The sequence below is a fragment of the Nelumbo lutea genome, chromosome 1 (assembly GCF_056320005.1).
Source record: "Nelumbo lutea isolate HS-2025 chromosome 1, American lotus-T2T, whole genome shotgun sequence".
NCBI classification, from domain to species: domain Eukaryota; kingdom Viridiplantae; phylum Streptophyta; class Magnoliopsida; order Proteales; family Nelumbonaceae; genus Nelumbo; species Nelumbo lutea.
Genome location: NC_142684.1, coordinates 185,834,705 through 185,853,282, shown reverse-complemented (window position 1 = coordinate 185,853,282; position 18,578 = coordinate 185,834,705). Strand labels below are relative to the sequence as shown.

Below are 18,578 nucleotides of genomic sequence, written 5' to 3'. Positions count from 1 at the left end.
CTTAAGCTCCTCCATTGAATTGTCTGTACCTAGAATTCCCCCACAAACATCTCCAATTTCTTGCATAACACTCAGACACCACAACGGGAGTGGCAACCCAAAAACTTTGATCCAAATCTCTTTTGGCTCTCTGGTTTCCCCCAATTTCTCCGGTGTACAGTTCACCATTGTTTCTTCCCACCAATCTAGTGTCAATCTGTTATGGCCAATACTCCAAGGTCCATTCTTGAGCACCCATTCCGCCTCCTCCTTCGACGGAACTATGAAAAGGTACGGGTTTTCTATTAACTTTTTTACCCTCACTCCACCCACCACCATCCAGCACCTTGTCACCCAAGCCTCCACTTCCTCTACCAAACACTTTCTATCAAAATAACCTACTAAACACCCCTGCAAAAACGTTGTCCTTTCCCTAACCCCCTCCACCGACATTTCTAGCACAATCTTCTCCCCATCAATCTTTTGCTTTGTTACTCCAAAGTTTGGTCAAACTCCCGCCACCACCGCTTTCTTGTAGGAAAGATTCCTATTGATGTTTGGAATCTCCTTCCTGGGTTGTACCACATCTCCGCTCCCCATCTTCTTCCCTAACCCCTCCCACGCTGGCCATTTTCCATTTTCGTAACAGCTTTTGTCCTACACCACAATTGCCATAGTTGTCAGTCCTCCATTCACAGTGGCCTCTGATTAGGTTCACAGTCGCCTCCATTCAATATTCCTCAATATCCGTCTTTCTGGTGCTTTTCTCCATCCTTCATGCCAAGAAAAAACTGAAAAAAAGAACTTGACTATCTAAATCTCACGGGGTTTTCTCTTCTGTCTCTTTTTCTATTCTTGCCCCACCTTTGGCTATGAGGTTTCCTCTTTAACCTATTTCATTAGGGCCTACTTCTAAGATTAGAGTTTTTACTAGGTGTTGCATTTGAAGATTATGACCAGTAGCAAGCGCCAATTTAGGCTCCCCATTTGTTACCTATGTCTTTCCCTTCTTCATCTTATCTAAAGCCTCATCCATTTTAGAACCTTTAATTTTTCGAAGGTTCCTATTAATGTCAGTTATATTATAGTTTTTTTTAATCGTTCAGTTGTATTGTAGTTATTGATCCCTATTCCCTCCCACACTAGTACCCTTTGTATGTTCTTCATTTAGTAACTTTTCAGAAGGCACATTTAAGGCAAGGGGTTGGTACATATCATAACAATAATTTTTTTGGCAAATTGATAGAAACAAGGTAAACAAATTAGGGAGCATGGAAGTAGAAAAGATTCAACCCAAGAGATACAATTAAATGCATTCCAGGGATTTTACTCAATGATCATATTCAAAGAAGAAATTCATCACCAAAAATCACATACACCCAACTATCTAAGATTACAATTCATACCCTAAGGCTAATGCCCATACCCATGCTTCCATCCATTGTGGCCCTTCAGCACCATCTAGTGCACAGCCAGCAATGGTACCATCTATCAAAAGTTTCTTCAGAGCACAATCATCCAACAGCTGACTACTACCTGTATTCACAATAAACGCCCCTGCAAACAAGAAAATACATCGCTTCTTCAGATGCAAAAGCTGTCTTAATTTGATTTGCTACAAAGAAGTGCTCGAAATATAAAAACTTACCAGGTTTAATATGTTGCAAGCATTCTGCATTGATGATATGAACAGTCTCATTTGATAGTGCACAATGGAGTGAAATAAGATCACTAGCTGCAAGTAAGTCATTGAGTGTATCCATTCTCCGGGCAGCTGGAGGAAATGTTATAGAAGGCCTGCCTGATTTTCCTGCTCCCTGTGAAAATATCAGTTTAGAAGAGAACTCAAGCAGAATAAGTGATACTTGAAGAATGAGTGCGAAGGAGCTACAAGTAGATTAGGAAAGCATTCAATATAGCAAGCTTGACTTTCATAGTCCCAATCTTTCTTTCGTTTTCTTTTCTTTTTCTTTTCTTTTTTTTTTTTTTCTGGAAGAGCTAAGGTAAAGACACATTCACTTTCTAGGTTGATAAGTGGGTTATTTAAAATTGATGAAAAAACGACTAAATGGTATGAATGGAACTTGCTAGATGATAGCTTAAAAGATCTCCAAAAAACCCATAAAACTAGCTTTAACCCAATAGTCGAGGCATGCAAACATAGAGATATGTTGGCACATAACATTTGAAGTCTACAAAAGATTTCCAATTACTGTGCAATAGTGCAATACTGCATTACATTTGCAAATTTGTTTCAAAATATCTTACTACTAAGCTTTTATCCTCATTTCTCTGGCGGGAAAACCACGATAAAAAAATAAATAAACCAACCATATACTATGTAGTTATTTGGACTTTAAGGATAGAAGTTGGCAATCAAACTAGTCTCAAGAAATGAGGTTAAGTTTATAAGTCAGAATTCCTAGAGATCAAACTTCGATAATGGCAAACCTATAATCAAACGCTTTTTCGATCCAACGGTTTTAAGTCTATCTGAATAAAGACAGATTACATAAAATGATTTTAACAGAAATATCTATGGATGGAATAGTTAGGAAATTACTCCCATGGTACGTACCTCATGAACATCGAAATAGAGCACACTCATCTTAAACGCCAAGCTCCTGGTAGCTAACGACCTAGCGGACGCGGATCTACCAACAATACCAAGTACGAGCCCTCGACAGCGCCGCATCCCACGACAGAGCGGCTGGACCGAACCGAGCCATCCTGAAGCAGAGAAGGCATGCCGAGAAAGTAAGTGAGTCCGGCGAAGCAGGCAAAGAAAGAGGGCCATGACGGTATCAGCGATCTCTTCAGCACGGGAGGCATCAACATGGACGAGGTGAAGACCGAGATCGGCGGCGAGGGCGGAGTCGGACGAGCGGTCGGTGGAGCCCAGGCAAAGAATGAGTTGCCATGGCTGGAGTCGGCGTTGGGCGGCGCGTGGGAGGAGGACAAGGGAGTGCAGGAGAACGGCGGCTGCGGCCTCGATCCGACCGTCGGCAAGACGGTTAAGGCCGACGTGTTCGACAGTTGCGACGCCGGCGAGGGTTTCTTGTTCGAAGCTGCAGTCCTCGAGGCAGTTGAGAGAAACAACCAAGGGGAGTAGTGGTGACGGTGACTTCAAGTTACCGTCATGGGGAGGCATTGTTGAAGGGCTTCGTTTGGTTGTCTCCATTGTAAGTGAATCTCTCATTTCCTCCTCTTCTTCTCCTTCTTTAATGGCTGCTCTTCTCTTGCATTTTCTTCTCGGTTACCGCTGGAGCTAATCAGCTAAAGCTGTTTCGGCACTTTTGCTTTTGATATCTTTTCCTCTCCTTTTTCGGTTTCTTTTTTTAAGACTATAACTCATTCCCGTGCTCCAACTCCAAGAGGCTAGGGTGGACGCTGGATGGTGGAAATGTCCCCAACGACCATCTCGCTTTCTCCGAAACAAAATTGCAAATGCAATTTGTCTTCACTTCTTTATTTTCCATTTTGAGATGGAGCTAATGTAGACGAGGACCATAAATAGCCTTGACACTTCTTTATTTTCCATTTTGTCTTCACAGGTCTCTCCTTTACTAAAAGCCGACGAAAATTTGAGATTAATGCTGTATCAATATACGCAAGGTTTTAAAATCGACCCACAAACGGAATCGATGGTTTGTGCCAAATGCCACGTTAGTGTCCAAATTTTAAAATGGACAATTTACTATTCAATTTTTCAAAACGTGCCAAATCATTAGATGTTGTTAATCGGTCATTAAGTGGCATTTGAAAGGATATATATGCCATTTGAATGTTATTTAATCTTCCAAAATCCTTACCCCCTTCTATTCAATAAAGTTTGGGTCACAAGAAAGCCCACTAGTTGTGACATTAACTTTCTTGAATAGAAGAGACAAGGATTTGGGACCGTTCATTTTTTGTTAATGTTTGGATAGTTGATAAAGAGAATTAAATGACACTTGAAGGGCATTTGTCCCCTTTTAGATGCCACTAAATGGTTGGTTAATGGGTTGGTTAACGGTAGGTGCTAGATTGGAACGTTTTGAATGTTTGGGTACTAAGTTGTCATGTTTTAAAATTCAGGGACCAAAATGGCACTAAGCCCAAAGTACAGGGTACTAATTAGGAATTTTTCCATATTTTTATTCTTTTAGTCTTTTAGGAGTGGTCGACTGAGAAAGTAACAAAAAGGAAAACAATGAATGGGAGAAATGAGAAAAAAAAAAAAAAAGAAGAATGAGAGAAATGAAGGAATGATGAAAGAATAAAGAGGAGGAAGATACGATGTGTTGGCGATGACAATGGTGGCGATAGCGGCAACAAGAAGGCATATATCATATTTGAGATCTGATTTCTTTCCAATATGCAATCTTCTTTTCTATTTTTCCCCCCTCTCTCTCTCTCTCATATATGAGATCATTCTTGTCTCATATTAGAGAACTGTTGCATCTTTATTAAACCATGAATTGTTGTCCAATTCGAACAAGTCGATGGTTCGACTGCCCAGTCTAATAATTCTTTGACCAGGTCAACAATTTTTTGCCCAGGGATGAGTTAAGGGTGAAATGAAACCGGTTGCCTAGCTGTTTTCTAGGTCGAACGGTCCAATTACTTGGGTCAATGGCAATTCGGAAAAAAAAAAAAAAAAAAAAACTTTATATACCATGGAGACTATGGAGTGATTATGTTTTTATGCAACTCTTGGATATCTTACTTTTCAAAATATAGGATTAAATACATGAATTTACAAATTATTTAATATTTACTATGTGATGGTGCTCGATATGCTCAGGTCTTTGTACGAGAGCGGAGAGTGGCACAAGCCCTACAAGAGAGAGGATGTTAGAGAGCATGGGTTGTGAGCCTAGGCAAAGAAACTTCGACGACCAAGTTAGTGCCAAGCTAGACGAACTGAAAGAGAGTTTCGAGAAGAGAGAGCAAGGTGAGCTAGAGCTTCTGTTAGAGAGCGTACCTTGTAAGGCGAAGATACCCCCTTTTTATAGAGATGAGGGGTGATTAAGGCTCTTCTGAGATTTTCGGAAGGGTTTTAGCAACCAAATTTTTAGGGGCCTAAGGGAGTGTTCTCTAGATGAGGCGCTCGTCATTTTCCTTAGAAGCAGGGAGGCTCTTGTCATTACCATCAATTACTCAACACATTCCTAAGGATTTCGGAAGTGTTGAGTGCCCGAAACCCAATACTCGCGTTGATGTGGTAGGTCAGCATTATTCGGTCGAAGTGCTGATCTGGTGTTTGGGCCTGATGTCCTGAGGTGTTTGAGATGGAACCGGAGTCTTAGGCAATTTGGTTCTACTACTGTTGACGACCTCCTGAGGTCGCATGAGAATATACGCATCCACCCTGAAGGTAGATGATTCCTGTCCTATTCTTCCTACAAGCCCTAAGGCTTCCTAGGTGACATGGCGTTAGGTGGTTGGTGTGTTGACTTCACCCATCATCAATTGCCTCCCACTCCCAAGCCCGAGGTGGAAGAATTTGGGCGAAAGGGAGTAGATCATTGAAGATGGCTTTTGATTACTTGTTTTCTTTAGATCATGGTTGAGGTCAAACGAGTCATGGTTCAAATGATGTCTTTTGAATGGAAGCTTCCAAAAGGTCGCACGGACGTGGCGCTCCATTAGGTTATCATGGACACCAAAGATTTATTAAACTGGGTTCAGATTCATAGAAATCGAAATGTCGCATTGATCTAAACCATCAAATGAAGTTGATCACAGAGGTTGAGGAGTCGGGTCCTCCGACTAAAAATAGGTGGCCTTGGGGGTCCATTTCCCTTGTCTTTAAGCAAGAGCTAAGTGGCGGAGAGCTCAGTTACATTGGTTTGGTCAGTATAACCTTGCGGAGTTGGTTATCCCTAGAAGTTTTTAGCAAGTTTCTCTCCTTCTTTCTTGCCTCAATGTCTAGTAGTGAGTCCAAAGGGGAAGGCTGATGTGTCACCCATGTTGAGGAGGGGTCCTCAACCCAAGAGAGATGAGGTTCCCATAAGAGGGCCTCCACCTCTCGATGTCCACCCCAAAAGTCCAAGTTCAGTCTAACTGAGTAAACTTCCGAGGAGGTCCGTATAGGATCCCAAACCGTTTTGAGTGTGTACTTCCCAACGGAGGCCAAATGCCCTAGCAACACGACAAGAATGAAGTCTATGTCTATGATCAGGCTCTAGAGTCCAGACTGAGATTTCTACTTAACCCCTTCATAATCAATGTGTTGAATTACTACAACATTACCCTTTCTCAGCTTCATCCGAATTATGTAAGGACCTTCGTAGGGACCATTTTTTTATGCCATCACTTTGATTTCCCTCTGGACCTCAACACCTTTTCTTGCCTTTGTCACTTGAAGAAAAACCCCACCAACGAATATAGCTTTTATCTCTCCTACTGGTCTGGGTACAAGCTGTTAGGCGGTTTTCCGTCCAAGTGGCCAAAATGGAGAAATAGTTTTTTCTTCCTCATCTCTGAGGAGGGGTAGTCCTTCAATACTAAGTGAAGGTCGGCCATTAGGGATACCAGGGAGGTTACCTTGAGTGAGGCCATACAAAAGTGGGTGAAGGGTTTGATTGAGAAGAAAGCACGAGTCGGTGACTACCTGACCGAGGAGGCACTGATACAAGCTGGGTTGAGTACTCAGGGTAAGTCATCCACCAACACTTAGGTATTTTCCTTGGTCATGTTCGTATTTTTGTCTCACGATCTATTCATGCATGCAGAGGTGAAATGGGCGACGTCAACACCAGGGAATCTTCAACCAAGTTAAGAAGAAGGCAAAAAAGAGGAAGGCTAGAGATTCGTCATGGAGTGTTTTTAGTGAGTGAGATGGCGGATGGTCCACTCCTATAGTTATCCTTGAGGAGGAGGAGGTCGAGCCAATGTAGACTAATCACATAGTTGCCAAAGAGTTTACACTGAGCTCTAAGCAAGTTGGTTTGAGCTCCAGGCTTGAGCGAACAAGCGTGGTTAAGGAAGTTTTGCTAGTTGTTGATGAGCCTCCACCTCAGTTCACTGCGGAGTAGTTAGTAATGACATCAAATTGGATCATAGACCCCTAGGTGGCACTTGAGATGAGTAGGGATATTCTTCTCCTTGAGGATGTCAAGGACTTCACTGGTCAACCCACTCAAATGCTTGGAGGGAAACTCTACCAAGTTGTTTTGCTAGTAAGAACTCAATCAAATTTCTTGATGACCCTTTTCTTCCCCTTATTCTGATATTATCTTGCCTTACAATCGAACACCTTGGCCCAGGCCCTTACAGACTGATGGGCAAACTCCGAACATCAACGTGAGCTACTAGGAGGAGAAGTGGAGGATCTTCGTGCTTAATTGAAGGGGTGCCAATGTAGCGAGGTTCACCTATCGAAGTAAGTGCCATTATGGAGTCGGAGAAAACGGAGTTGACCAGGTGGATGACTAAGTCCAAGAGGAATGTGGACTCATTGATGATTGAGCTAAATGAACGATCTGGCCAAGTGAAGGAATAGCAAGCCAAGCATGCTGAGGACATCCGAGTTGCTGAAGTGAAGGTTGTCACCGCTTCTCGAGCCTCCTATCGCTTCACCAAAGAGAAGAACAAATATGTTGCCAACACCATAACGAGATGGACTCGAGGGAGACAAAGTTACCTTGGAGGACAACTTCAAGGAGAGCAACAACAAAGTCAGTAAAGGTGGCGAGGACAGAGGAAGCACGAGGGCTGATGATTTGCCCCTAGCCAGCAGTGATTTCTTTTGCACCTTTTTCTTAGAAATTTTGTTCATGATTTGTAGCCCAAGTCTCCGAGTTCGGTTTCCTATTTCAATCTGAAGTACACTTTTTTAATGAATATATCAAACTCCTTTTACTTTTATTGCAATGAAGTGTTCCCTTTTCATATGCTTATACGATCGAATAGTTGAATGTTAAAATGTTTCTAATGTGATAGCATGTCGACCTATGTACCCTGATTCGAAACTATACGAAAATTCGCCTAAGTGTTGGGATGGGCTTAAAAGCGTTCCCCAAGGTAATATGAGCTCCTATATTCAAATGTGAGCTCCTAGCTAGCCTGAGGCATTGAAACGATTGTGACCCAAGGTCATGGCCCGAGGTGTAGGCTCCTGACCGATGTATTAGAAGTGGCCACCTTGCATGAAGGGAAACCCAGAGAAGATGAACCAAGCTAGATATTGCCACTTCTATAAAACCAAGGCCATAACACCAAATATTGTCAAAATCTCAAAAACAAGATAAGAGTTAGGCCTTGGTCAATTTCACAGAATCCAAATCCAACTTAATTTCATATTTATATATGTATATTATAAACACCTTTATAACATAAATACTTATATGTGCATATAGCAACTACGCATCATAATTGAATGCATTAAGGATGCAAATGGATTGGATATAATTTGGATAGGGGTATATCCAATCTAATATGATGATACAAAGAATCTCAAAAGATCAATTTGATTTCAAATATATTAAGAATGTCAGATATCCAAATCTAATTCGATCTTATTTGATTACTCGGGCATAAGTTAATATAATTTAACAAAGTTCTTATCAGCAAAGAAAAAAGAAATAGCACAAACAATATTAAAAATTAAAATACAAAAGTGCAATATATATATATATATATATATAGGAGCGATTGGAATTTGGTATAATCTTTAAATAGATCATTTTTTTTGTCCGATCTGATTCAAAATCCAACAGGTCTATTTGCACCTGTAGAATGTATTTATCTATATGCATGCATAAGAACATTTGACAATTTCTTTTTTCAAAAACACTTGACCTTAACTCTTGATTACGAGAAATAAGAACATCATGCCAACTTGAACCCAACCCAACAAGAAGTTATGATTGGATTAGGGTGCTTGATTTTGCAATGACCTGGATTGAGTGAGGGTTGGGGGTTTTACAACTTGGATTGTGCTAGGATTGATCACAAGTCCTCCAAATTTGGCCCGGCTTACACATCTAGAGGAATTGGGATCTGCTTCTCACACCAACCTTACATCCACATCTCATTGATACTGGGAACATCTCCCATGAATAATAACATACAAGCACAGGAGATGTTTCTGATGTACGGCTGAAACATGCTATGAGGAGCAGATCCAAACTTCATCTAGAGGTAGGGTTGTTCATAAGAAGGCCCAACCAGACTAAACCGACCAACCTGGACCAACCCAACCTGAGTCGGTCGGGTTTTCATCAGCACCAGTCGGTTTTGGGTTGTACAAATTCATAAACCGATGGTTCAGGTCGGTTTCAGTTTTCTTGTGTGAAAATTGAAACCGACCCGAACCGAATCGACTTAGTTCCTACTTAACTAAAAACTGAAATATTTGAAAATATATATTCCAATATATATATATATATATATATATATATATATATATATATATATGTGTGTGTGTGTGTGTGTGTGTGTGTGTGTGTGTGTGTGTGTAAAATACATATTTCAGTTTTAAATATATTTTCAGAAAACTAGGTGGCCATGGCGGGCATGGATGAACTTAGAGCCGAAACCGACCCAAACCGACCCAACCCAACTCAAATCAACTAAGTCGGTTTTGCTTAACACTAGGTCAGTTTCGGTTTCCATCTCAAATAACCTGACCAGGTCAAATCGGTCGGAAAAACCTCAGTAAACCGACCCAACCCAACTCGTGAACAACCCTATCTAGAGGTGCTAAATGATGCTTTTCACTAGAGGTATAAATTGGGACAGCACTGCATGGCCTGTCCCGTGTGAATGCCAAATAACATTCATATATACTGTCACGTGGTGTATTCAAATGCCATCTGACATTTATATATAAGAGTATTATTAAATACATTTAACTGCTGCCACAATATTGTTGAATACATTTAAGTGACACATAACATTTATATTTGATATAACATGGTACACGTGTCATTTAGAACATCCCAATATACATGATACATTTGTGTTATTAAATACATTGAAGTGCTGTGTGACACCAATGTATATACACATGTCATTGGATACATTTAAGTGCCATGTAACATCCATATATATAGTACATGAGAATTTATATAAAAGTGGATATAAAATAGGGTAAAAAACTTAAACCTCCTGAAACCTCCCCTCCATTTTTCGAAAAGGACTAAGACCTCCCTTCATTTCATGGTGGATGTCATCACACAAACACTTCCCCTCTATTATCAATCTTTCAATATCTGTTTGACCATGATAAATGTGCTGGTAAAATTTTTAGAAAAATCGAACTTTGCCCCTAATTCAAAACAATATCCCAAACGTAATCTAACAACATTTTAGCACCTAACATATGCTCTCTCATTGTATTTCTGATCCCTTATTTTAATTTATTGAATGCTTTTTTTTCCATCTCTAATTATAATTTCTCTTGTTTCACTACTATGGAACATAAATCTTTTCTTAATTTCTAGAAAGAATCAAGATATAGAGGAAAATCAAGAGCTCCTCCAGCACCTTCCACTGCAGGAGATTTGATAAGTATGGCTTCAGAATAAAGAATGGTCATGCTCTACATGACAAACAAAACAATCCCAAGCAATGCCAAGTTGCCAACCCACTTCACAACTGATGAGTTTTCCACAAGTAATTTGCTATCTTTTTTTATTTAAAAATTTGATGTGCTTTCATTAGACTACTGAGAGCCTCCACGATCAATCCAATTGAACAATCATGATTCTTGTATTTTCTGTTTTTATTAAAACTTACAATTTTATTGTTTCCTTCTAGGTCAGATGCCTTCACAATGACAATGTCTCATTGGAAAACAAACAGGATTTGAGGGGATTTTTGTAAAACATCCCATCTCATTTTTTTTCTTGAATTTAGTGGTTTTATTTGAAAATTTAGGAAAGAATACAAAGTTTATTAATTCCGTTAAACCTAACGGCATCCCATCCCACTAAGGGAGGTTTAAGTCCTATAAAAAATTCCTAGGGGAGGTGTAAGTATTTATCAACAACCTTAGGGGAGGTTTAAGTCTTTTATCCTATAAAATATGCAAAACAAATGTTAATTTGTGATTTTCATACATTCATACTATCAAAAGTAATGTTTTCAAAACTGGACTGGACCAGATGGTTAGATTGGAAAAGCTGGGAACTGGTCAAGTTTCTGGTTTCGATGAACTACAAACTGCTTTCTTCAAAAAATATTGAAAAGGTCAGAGAACTGCTGACCCGGGTGGTTGAACTGCTAAACTGTTCGACCTGGTTAGTGGTTCGCAGGTTATATGCTTTATTTTTTCTATACTAAAAAATAAAAATATTCCTCTTGTGTCCCCATCGAATTGGTAATTGGGGGTTAGGGTTCGAACGAAAACCATTTTCATTCTTCCCTTTTCAGCCGCTCACTTAGCTTGACCTCCGATGACCTATGGTGACGGTGACCTACTACAAGCCATAGTGACCCATGGCAATCAGTGACCGACGGTTGAGGCTCCCTCAATGACGAATGCAAGGTTTGCATTTCTTAGTTCTCACTCTAGGCTAGAAACGTCACTAAGCGCATGGTTTTGCAACAACGACTAGTGGCGACCACCGGTTTCATCAACAACCTATGGCAGTTTTTGGTGGCAATTTCTTCCCCTTTGTCAACGAGTCTATAGTCACAAAAGCGATTTTAATCACCGGCGACCAGACTATAGTCCATTGACAACAATTTTCCCCTTCTCTCCGTAACCCTAACATTGTCACACCTCCATTATCGATGGCAATTTTTTATATAATTTATTTAATTTTTAAAATATATTTTATTATTTATAAATTTTTTATTGTTAATTTATTTATGACATCACATGTCAAACCATTTCACCCAAACGGTTGAACCGCTAAACCATAAAACGATGCCTTGACTAGTTCTATTTCCGGGTCGATTTTCAAAATCTTGATAAAGTATAAAAATACTTTAAAATTGTTTATACAAACAACACCTCTTTGATAATATTTTGGTCTGGGTTGTGGGATCGAGGTTAATGTATTTTCAATGAATCCTTTGTTGAATGCATAGAAGAATGTATGACAGTCTGACCATGGATACAAGGTGTAAATTCCGTATTTTCAAGAGGTGTGGTTATGTTGTGGCAACGGGCAAATTTGGAAACCCAAAATAGGCTTCTCTTTGAACAAAAAGGAGGTGCCCATTTTAAAACACCTTCAACATACGTTCCCACAGACCCACCATATATGAGATCAAGAGATGCGTGGTGTGGTGTCAGATTATAAGGTGTTAAAAGCGTTTTTTTTGTTGCGAGCATATAAATTCAATATCAACATTTAGTGGTGCAAAATCAGCAAAAAGGTTTGGGATGGATTGCTCATTGGGGATTGAGAAGGCGATGTTTGAATGCAATGCAAAGATTATTGTTGAAGTCTTGTTGGTAGACCATGTCAAAGCATTGTCGGGCATTCCACTGCAGGAGTTTTCTTAATCACTCCAAGCAATTCGCAATTACTTTTATTTACAAAGCTCAGTTTGGAAGAAATATAAATTCAAATATGTAGAATGCAAAATCTTTTGTGTTTGTATTATTTTATCTGCATTTTCACTGTTCATGTTTATATTTATACTTTTCCCAAACTGAGCCTAAATTATGTGTAATCATGCTATGACCTGGTCGAATTCGGATGGGCTCCCATGAAAGTGCGCCTAAGCTCATGCCCCTATGCATTGGGAACATCTCTTGTATCACGGAGCACGAGAGGTTGGATCTGCTCTTCACATTGGGAGCCTCACATGTGACTCGCAGGCACATCCTACCATCCCTTGGGAACATCTCCATTATTTATTAGTCATTTTTTCACGGGAGGTGTTTACAATGCACAGTGGATATGCATGTGAGGCACCCAAATGTGAGGAGCAGATCCCGTCCCGGAGCACAGAGGGGATGGGCTGTGGTGGTGCTTTGTAGTGAAATGGGATCTGCTCCTCACATTTGGGTGCCTTACATGCACATCCACCGTGCATTAGGAACATTTCCAATGAGTAATAACTTATAAGTACAGGAGATGTGTCCTTATTTGCAATATCTTTCCTCCCCTTCTCTCCTTTCCTTTAAAACTTTCTTAATCCCTTACCGTTTCTAATAAAGTAGGTATATAAATTAGATGGATAGGTCAAGTTAAGGATGGAAACAAGACCAACCTTGTATATAAATTAGATGGATAGGGGTTGTTTAGTTCCATTGTCATTTATCCAATAAATGTTTTGTATTACACTTTTTCTTGAAAAACAAGAAAAGTTGTTAAGAAACATTTATTATGGTTTTTAGATAGATAGGTGCTACATATGCCAAACAATGAAAAAACAAAGGACTATCACATAATTCGAGAAAAACGTTTTTTGATAAATGTTAATGAATGGATTAGTTGAGGTCAATACTGTCAGTTTGCTCCTAAGTCGAGGTGTGAGGTGCCCGAAGTCAAGGTATCTGAGGGCGGGTAGATCAACCATGCGAGGTGAGAGAGCTTGTCAGAGGCCCCGGGTTGGCACCCGAGGTGGAGGCTTCGACGGTCAAGTTGGTAACAGGAGGTGGAAGGTGGACAAGGTATTGAGTACGGGCACCAAAGACGAGGCCACTAAAGAGCAAGAGATCTTAGAGAGCAAGAAGAGTGCTTGAGAGCTAAGTTCTGGGATCTTTTACCTTGTAGGGGTCACCTCTTATTTGTACTTGAGGCCGCCAGGGGGCGGGTGACCTCGGATGGCCTAGACGTAGTCGTACCGAGGGCATGATCATCTGGGAGCGCCAAGTGAGGGCGCGCAATTGGCTTTGCGAGGCCTGCCAAGCCTAGCCTAGCATCCGCTCTGATTAGTCCAGTGCGAGGTGCTAACACCGGCTTTGCCCACGACCCGATTGGTTCTACTATGTGCTTCGTCGCCTGACACGTGTAGGCTCGCCATTGGCCCAGCCGGATGCGCCTACATCAATAAAGAACTTAACCAAACAAAATTTCAGGCTCCATTAGCGGCTATTTAGAGCTGAGTTGGTGTAGATTATTTGATAAATGACAATGATACCAAACACCATCTTAGTTGATATTTGGCGTCAACGCTTATTCTTCCTTACCATTTTTTTTTTCAAAAATTGGTGATTTTTGAAATCATTAAATTTTGTTGTTTGGTAGCATGTTTGCCATATAAGCAGATTTTTGATAAATTGGCTTTCAGTATATTTGGTACTGATTCTCAAGGGCTGATTATTTTTACATTAGAATTATTAATTAATGCCACATTGGATGCCATGTCATCTTAAAAATCGGAATCAACCCGAACTTGGGGAATCGACAAAAATGGCGGCCCCGGAAAGGGGTTGATTTTAAGAATCGATTGTTAGCTAATTTCCCGAAATCACCAAAATCAACCAACCAAATAGAAATTTTAGTACTAACTCCTCTAGAATATATGTGGCTCCAACATGATAGTGATTTTCGAAAAATGTGCATGGATGCCAAACATTACCTTAGATGCCATGCCTAACATATGCATGAATACAAAATTATAAAAATACAAAGCAGTCGGATCCATGGTCCACTTGCGGAACAACCGATATTTTTTTTTGGGTGGGGGGTAGAGAATCTAGAAAAATAAAATGTTTGCATTGTTTTCGCCCAAAAATATGGCACTTTTGGGTCATTTCGTAAGATAATTAAATAATGTTCAACATCATTCTTCTTACCCAAAAAACCATCATTAGAAAATGTGTTGGACTTGTGTAGGAAGAAAAACATCTATAAAAAAAGAATAGGAATAAAGAGGGCCAACATTCTCATTCTAATCATTTTCTGTGCTTTGTTTTGTTTAGAAAACTTAATTTTTTTGATTTTATTTTAATGATGATATCCAATGTGTCACCAACCAGTGGCCATCCATCCTGAGTTTACTTTGGAACCTTTTAAAAAATAAAGGGTATACTCCTTGGATGAACCACGTGGTCCAAGACTATTTTCAAAATTTTGGGTAAATTGCTGAAACCTCCCATGAAATTTATCATTGATAAAACCTGTTTTGAAGTTTGATAATTCTAATTACTTCTTAACTAGTTGTAAGTAGATTTTCTTGGAAATATCCAAAATACCTATGCAATTATTTTTGAGGTTAGTTTTTACAGAAAGAAAAAAAAAATGCAAACTTTATAAACAAAAAAAAGAGAGAATTTAAAGTTGAAGTTTTACCTCTGAACAATTGATATGAAGGGAAAATTTGGAAAATAAATCTATTTGATAAAAGAAATTGGAAGGGTTTGAGCTATCCATTCGTATGAGTTTAAAATTTAGAAAATAAACATTTTGGTCAAAAGTAATTGTATGGGTATTTTCAACATTTTCCATGTCTGTTTTTTAGAGGATTCTAAAAAAGGGGGTCTACTTCCAATTATGTTAGAAAGTTCAATAGAGGTGATTGCAATTACCAAACTTCAGGGGAGGTTTCACAAACAACCAGAAACTTCAGCAAAGGTTTCAACGATTTACCCTAAAATTTTTACCAAACATGGGACTATGGTAAACATGGCTACTTAACAAGCATGAATGAGAATTTCCTCCTTATTATAAAAAGAGTGAAACTTAAGAGCTTGGATATGCTTTTAGGATTATGTAACCCATCACAAGCGAACACACCAATGTGTTGTACACATAAATATAAGCATGTGTATGGAAAAATGACATGTTTACTCGATGGCATCATTATTGACCAAAACTGCAATTGCAATGATTGCTGCATAGTTAAAGCTCAGTGGAATGCAATTGCTGTTCAATAGGCTATGGAACCAATAGTAACACTTATATAGGGCCTACAACCATTCAATCTCAGTGGGTCTATGTATGCATTATCAATGTCCAATTGAAATTCACCCCAAATTGTTTTTTTTTTTCTTTTTTTTTAGTGAATTGAGCTGCAAAATATAATTAAGATTCAATACTAAACAGTAGGGGTGGAATCAAGGCGAGTTGAGCCGAATATCTAGCTATTTGAGTTCGACGCGTCAATAAATTATAATGCTCGAGCTCAAATTTGGCTCGAGTCAAAAGATCGTAAGCTCAAGCTTGGCTCGACTCGAGCTCAAATGTGAACCAAATGTTTTATAAAAATGAAAATTATACATATAATTTTTTTTATTTTTACATATAAAAAGTTAAGAATTTTAAAAACTAGTTGTTATTATTAATATAAATAAATAAATAAATATATATATATATATATATATATATTATGGAACCAATAGTAACACTTATATAGGGCCTACAACCATTCAATCTCAGTGGGTCTATGTATGCATTATCAATGTCCAATTGAAATTCACCCCAAATTGTTTTTTTTTTCTTTTTTTTTAGTGAATTGAGCTGCAAAATATAATTAAGATTCAATACTAAACAGTAGGGGTGGAATCAAGGCGAGTTGAGCCGAATATCTAGCTATTTGAGTTCGACGCGTCAATAAATTATAATGCTCGAGCTCAAATTTGGCTCGAGTCAAAAGATCGTAAGCTCAAGCTTGGCTCGACTCGAGCTCAAATGTGAACCAAATGTTTTATAAAAATGAAAATTATACATATAATTTTTTTTATTTTTACATATAAAAAGTTAAGAATTTTAAAAACTAGTTGTTATATTAATATAAATAAATAAATAAATATATATATAAAAAGCTGCCTCCTTAGATCAGGACCACCGACTTAAGTTAAAACGACCGCCACCTTTGATGGCTAGTTGAGGGCGGTTCAAATTGCTTTAAAGCGGCGATCTATCGGAGCTGCCGAGTTAGTGTTAATAAGGTGGCGGTTTTGACTGCCGGCTTAGATTTCCTTAGACCGCCGCCTTAAGCTAGTTAAAATGTTTCTTCCGTTTTAAGGTGGCGGTCCGGACCGCCGACTTAGATCTCCTATGACCGCTGCCTTAGGCCAGTTAAAATGTTTTTTTTTTTGTTTTTTGGTGGCGGTCCGGACTACCAGCGTAGATCTCCTTTGACCGCCACTTAGGCCGGTTAAAACGTTTCTTTCGTTTTTTTGGTGGCGGTCCGGACCGCCAGCTTAGATCTCTTATGACTGATGCCTTTTTTATTTTGTATTATTTATATCAATTTGATTTCAACATTTTTTTGATACCCATTTAATACAAATCTCTTGGTAGATAATACATAAAATTTAATTTAAATAAAAATTCAAATAAAAATAAAAAACTTTTAATTAAATTATTAATTATTATAATATCCAAAACAAATTGCTTAAATGCAATATCCTATTGACATATAAAAAAGTACAAGAAATTTAAAATCTGTGCATAAGGCTTCATGAAGTCCCAAACAACACTTTGTATCCCTACCTTTCACGTATGATGTATTACCCTTCCCTACTGCACTTAACCATGTATCTTTTACATTATTGAAAAGGCGATCAGCATGGTCAAATTGGCCTCCTTGCAGCTTTAGATTCTCTATACTGAATGGTGGAAGGCGTAAAAGATAAAATAGTACAATTCCTGCACCAGAATAATGTGAACCATAGTGAAACTTCGGAACATCTGGGTCATCCCAATTCTCATAGCTGATATAAGATAAAAAATAAAATAAAATAAGAACATTCGGGTGGTTGCAAAGATCTCTTTGAATGGAAGATGATATTAGCACCATGCTAGTGAAGCAAGGATGATAAACTTATTTAACCATATAGAAAATTTGGTTACAGATGAGAAATAAAAAAAATAAAATCACATAAAAATAAAAAAAATGGTAACATGATAGATATATGTTATAGCAACCTTTTCTTAAATTCTTCTTCCCCCTCTGTTGTTTGGCATCCCATTGGCTTGTCAAGCTTACAGAATGTGTTGGGATCATCCAAGTTCAGAGTTTTACTCCCTCAAAGTCTGCAAGAATCCATGGGAACACTGGATACCGAGTAAGGTCATTATATCCACGTCCTGTTAGAGTGTTGAGATGCATGGGGTATTGGAAATTTCTAATCTTGCCATTCTACCACCTCTTTGAGAAGGAATTGGACATAATCTTGAAAAGACGACTGACTTCATTCCCTTCTTGTTTCAGTGTTCCTGAAATAGTTGTGTCTAACATGTTGCAAGAATGAATATTATGAATTTGTTATGATCTTGAGTTTCACAATCAAAAGGATTTGCTAGAAGCAAGTCAAAGAAAGAAGACAATAAACACCCAGATAAATTAGAATGATTTTAAGTCACTGACTCAGAAAGACAAGCTGCATGCGTTGCAATCAGTCTGCCATATGCTGCTCTATTGAGCATATGTATTGTTTAACATATTTCCTAGAGAAAGATTTAGTGTAATGGTTAAACTAATATAGATAATCTTGATGCAATAAAAGCCAAGGTGATGAGTTGATGACCTATGTTATTGGCTCAAGGATTACAAATTGCAAAAAGATACCCATCTAAATTACACCCCAAGCTCCCTTGATAAGCTCACAAATTCTCTTAGTGGCTGTCTGATTGTGTGTTTATCTTTATTTAATAACAAATCATGAAAAGATACAATCAATTATATCAAAAAAATGCTCATGGAGGACTGATCCACATACTAAAATTCTAAAACACTAAAATTACCAAACTTGTTGC

General features: G+C 38.6%; 1 protein-coding gene across 1 annotated transcript in view; it reads right to left on the bottom strand.

The window, feature by feature from the left end:
- The window catches only part of LOC148879804 (C-terminal binding protein AN-like), a 70,628-nt gene that overhangs the window by 28,914 nt on the left and 23,136 nt on the right, over positions 1 to 18,578 (bottom strand). The window contains exons 4-6 of the mRNA XM_088961508.1: positions 2,558 to 3,154; positions 1,628 to 1,796; positions 1,406 to 1,536 (exon numbers count right to left, since the gene is read on the bottom strand). Coding sequence (XP_088817634.1) covers positions 1,406 to 1,536; positions 1,628 to 1,796; positions 2,558 to 3,154 — 897 coding nt within the window. The remainder of the gene's footprint in view (positions 1 to 1,405; positions 1,537 to 1,627; positions 1,797 to 2,557; positions 3,155 to 18,578) is intronic.